General features: G+C 41.0%; 1 protein-coding gene across 1 annotated transcript; it reads left to right on the top strand.

The window, feature by feature from the left end:
• The first annotated feature begins 622 nt into the window (after positions 1-622).
• On the top strand, positions 623-1,141 carry LOC104584125. Its single transcript, XM_010238265.1, has one exon. The coding sequence runs from the start codon at positions 623-625 to the stop codon at positions 1,139-1,141; it is 519 nt and encodes a 172-aa protein (XP_010236567.1).
• The last annotated feature ends 1,878 nt before the right edge of the window (positions 1,142-3,019 follow it).

Raw genomic sequence — 3,019 nt, 5'->3', positions numbered from 1 at the left:
TATTTAAATAAAATAGTTTTTCAACTCCAAATAATTATCCAAAAATTATGGGATAGCTTATTTATGCAATAAACCCCTTTTATAAATAAACCCTATTGGTTTGAAGATCCAAAGCTCAAATGGGTGAAAACCCTAGGGTTTAATTTGAAATAAAATCTTTTAAAGCCTTTTGAGATTCAAATTTGAATTCAAGATGCAATTGTGGCATGATGCTCATGGATGCAATGCACATGAAAAAGTTTCAAATTTTTGGGATGTTATTCCTCAGGGACCCATCTCTGGATATGATGCTATTTCTCTAAAGAAGTATCAAGCGAACGCCAAAGATTGTGATATCATCTTCTCAACTGTCGGTGATGCTGAGTTTAACAAGATCAGTAACATTGTTGATGCCAAGAAGATTTGAGATCTTCTCGCTGAAGTCCATGAAGGGACAACCACTGTCAAAGATTCTAGAGTTACTCACCTCATCAGTCAGTTTGACAGACTTATCCTTGAGCCCAATGAGAATGTTTCTTCACTCTATGATCGCGTGAGCACCATTGTGAATGAGCTGAATACTCTTGATGATCACAATATCACTGATCTGATGCAAAACAGAAGGTTTCTTCGAGCTCTTCCCATGGAGTACAGCACTGTCGGTGAGTTGAACAAGCATCGGCCAGACTTCAAGGAGTTAACCCCTACCTGGATGCTTGGAAGAATTGTGTCCTATGAGCTTGATCAGGAAGAAAAAAAGATGATCCATGGTCCTGGATCTAGTTCGAAGAAGAACATTGCACTAAAGGCCAAGAAATCATCCAAGAAGATCATCAGCTCGAGTGATGAGCTTGCTCTGTTTTTGAAGAGGTTTAATAAGAAGTTTGGAAGAAAGTTTGGAAACAAACTGAAGCATCAAGGTGAATCCAGCTCCTCCAAGTATCGGAAACCTGCTCATCGGAAGAAATCTGATATGGCCAAAAGAGCTTGCTTCAACTGTGGCAAGAAAGGGCACTTCATCGCTGAATGTCCCGAGAAAGCTGATGAAGACAAGGAGAAGAAGGGATTCAAGAAACATCCTCACAAGAAAAGCCATGATTGTCACAAGAAGAAGGATTGGAATAAGGACTCTGCTCATAAGAAGAAGTGCACATGTTGGTGAATGGAACTCCGACTCTTGATCGTTTGAAAAATTATCTGATTCTGAGTCAGAAAACGGTGTCACCGGATTGGCCATAGCTATTTCATCTGCCAAAGAGAAGACTTCATTGTTCGACTCTGCAGACTCATCATCTAAAGATGCCTCCGGAGACGATCGCAACTCACCATCATGCTTCATGGCAAAATCCTCTAAGGTATCATCTCATAGTGAAGTTGAAGTAAATTCTAGTGATAATGATGAAACTGATAATGAAGAATCTGAACCCATGACATATGAAAGACTTCAGTTCATTGTTGAGAAGCAAGAAGATTTGCTTATCACTGAGATTAAGAAGAACACTAACATGGCTAATGAACTCAAAAGACTCAAGTCCATGTTTCGGGCCATGGAATAGTCTCATAAGGATCTGAAGAAAGTTCATGCTGAGACTAGTCTTAACTATGTTTTGATGAAACTCGAGCATGATAATCTGAAAAATTCTTATGAGGATCTCAAATTTGTGAATCTTGATCTCAATGCTAAGTTAATCAACTTACCTCAAAACAATGATTCCTCTGAAGTATGTTCTAAATGCAATTCTTCATTAAACAACATTCCTCAAATCACTACTTCAAATGCTCTGACTCAAACTGATTTCCCTGCTTCAAATGATTCACCTGATGTTACTTCTAGCATTGCTACTTCTATCGATGAAACTTGCACTGCTGTCACTAACCCTTCATCTAGTGATCTCTCACTGGTTGAAGAAAATGCTAAGTTAAAGTAGCCGATTGAGGCTGGTATCCTCAAGTGTCACCAAGGGACTGAAACCTTGAAAGACCGAGTATGTCACAGAGGGCGGGGGGTGAATGTGACCAGTTTAAAACTTTCTTCAAAATGAAGACTGAAGACTAAGGACAGCCACAGTACTTCAACAACAGGGATTACACTTAGCAATTTTAGAGTTGCAGCGGAAAGAAGAAAGATGAACAAGTTTATAGCAGCAACAATGAAGACACAACACAACGAATCAGTTATATTTCAACAGAGAGTAAAAGTTGAGGAACGAAATCACCAGGACTGAAGACACAAGGATTTGGTTTCCGAAGTTCAGATTGTTGGCACAATCCTACGTCTCCGTTGAGGGAGCTGAGTCACACAAGACTCGCGGACACGCAAGTCCACCCAATTCTCCTGAGTTAGACCAAAGTCTCGCCCAGTTACTCATGGTAGATCTTAAGGTGATCTCCGGACCTTCACAGACTGGTTGATGGCAAATCACAATCTTGGATTTCTCTTCAACACTGACTCCTAGATGTCTCGGTGATGCCAATCATCAAGAGTAACAAGCTTCAAGTGCTCGGCTACAGAGGGGATCCCATTCTTCATGCTCAGTTCAGCTCTAAGGGTTTTATCAGGTGTTCTTCAAAACAACTCATTGGGGTTCACCGCCGAACTCCTTCGGGGTGGGTCGTCTTATATAGCCTTGACCACGGCTGATCTAGCCGTTGTGACCTGTTGGATAAAGTGATCCCTGAGACTCCAGCTCACACTTTATCACTTTGTCTCACAACGGTTAGATTAGGTGGTCAAGCACGAAAGCGACAGATTTTGAAACACATTTGAAATCAGAGTGAAGACTTCACCCGGAAGTTTCTGTGAAGCCTGAAATGCTTCATTCTTCACTCCGACGAAAAACACTCACACAGAAAATGGTTTTCGCCTAAGCTGAACATGAAGAATAGGTTTCATTTGAACCAGCTCCACACTTCAAACCCCCCTTAATAGTACGGCGTTCCTGTACTCAAGTGAAGAAAACATCTACGGAAAGACCTACGAAGAATGCTACGCTTCATGCTCTTCACCGTTCTTCACTAAGTTCTTCATACTTCAAGCCAG

The sequence above is a fragment of the Brachypodium distachyon genome, chromosome 3, assembly GCF_000005505.3.
Source record: "Brachypodium distachyon strain Bd21 chromosome 3, Brachypodium_distachyon_v3.0, whole genome shotgun sequence".
NCBI classification, from domain to species: domain Eukaryota; kingdom Viridiplantae; phylum Streptophyta; class Magnoliopsida; order Poales; family Poaceae; genus Brachypodium; species Brachypodium distachyon.
Note: the sequence above shows the minus strand (reverse complement) of the source record. Positions and strands in the feature narration are given on the sequence as shown.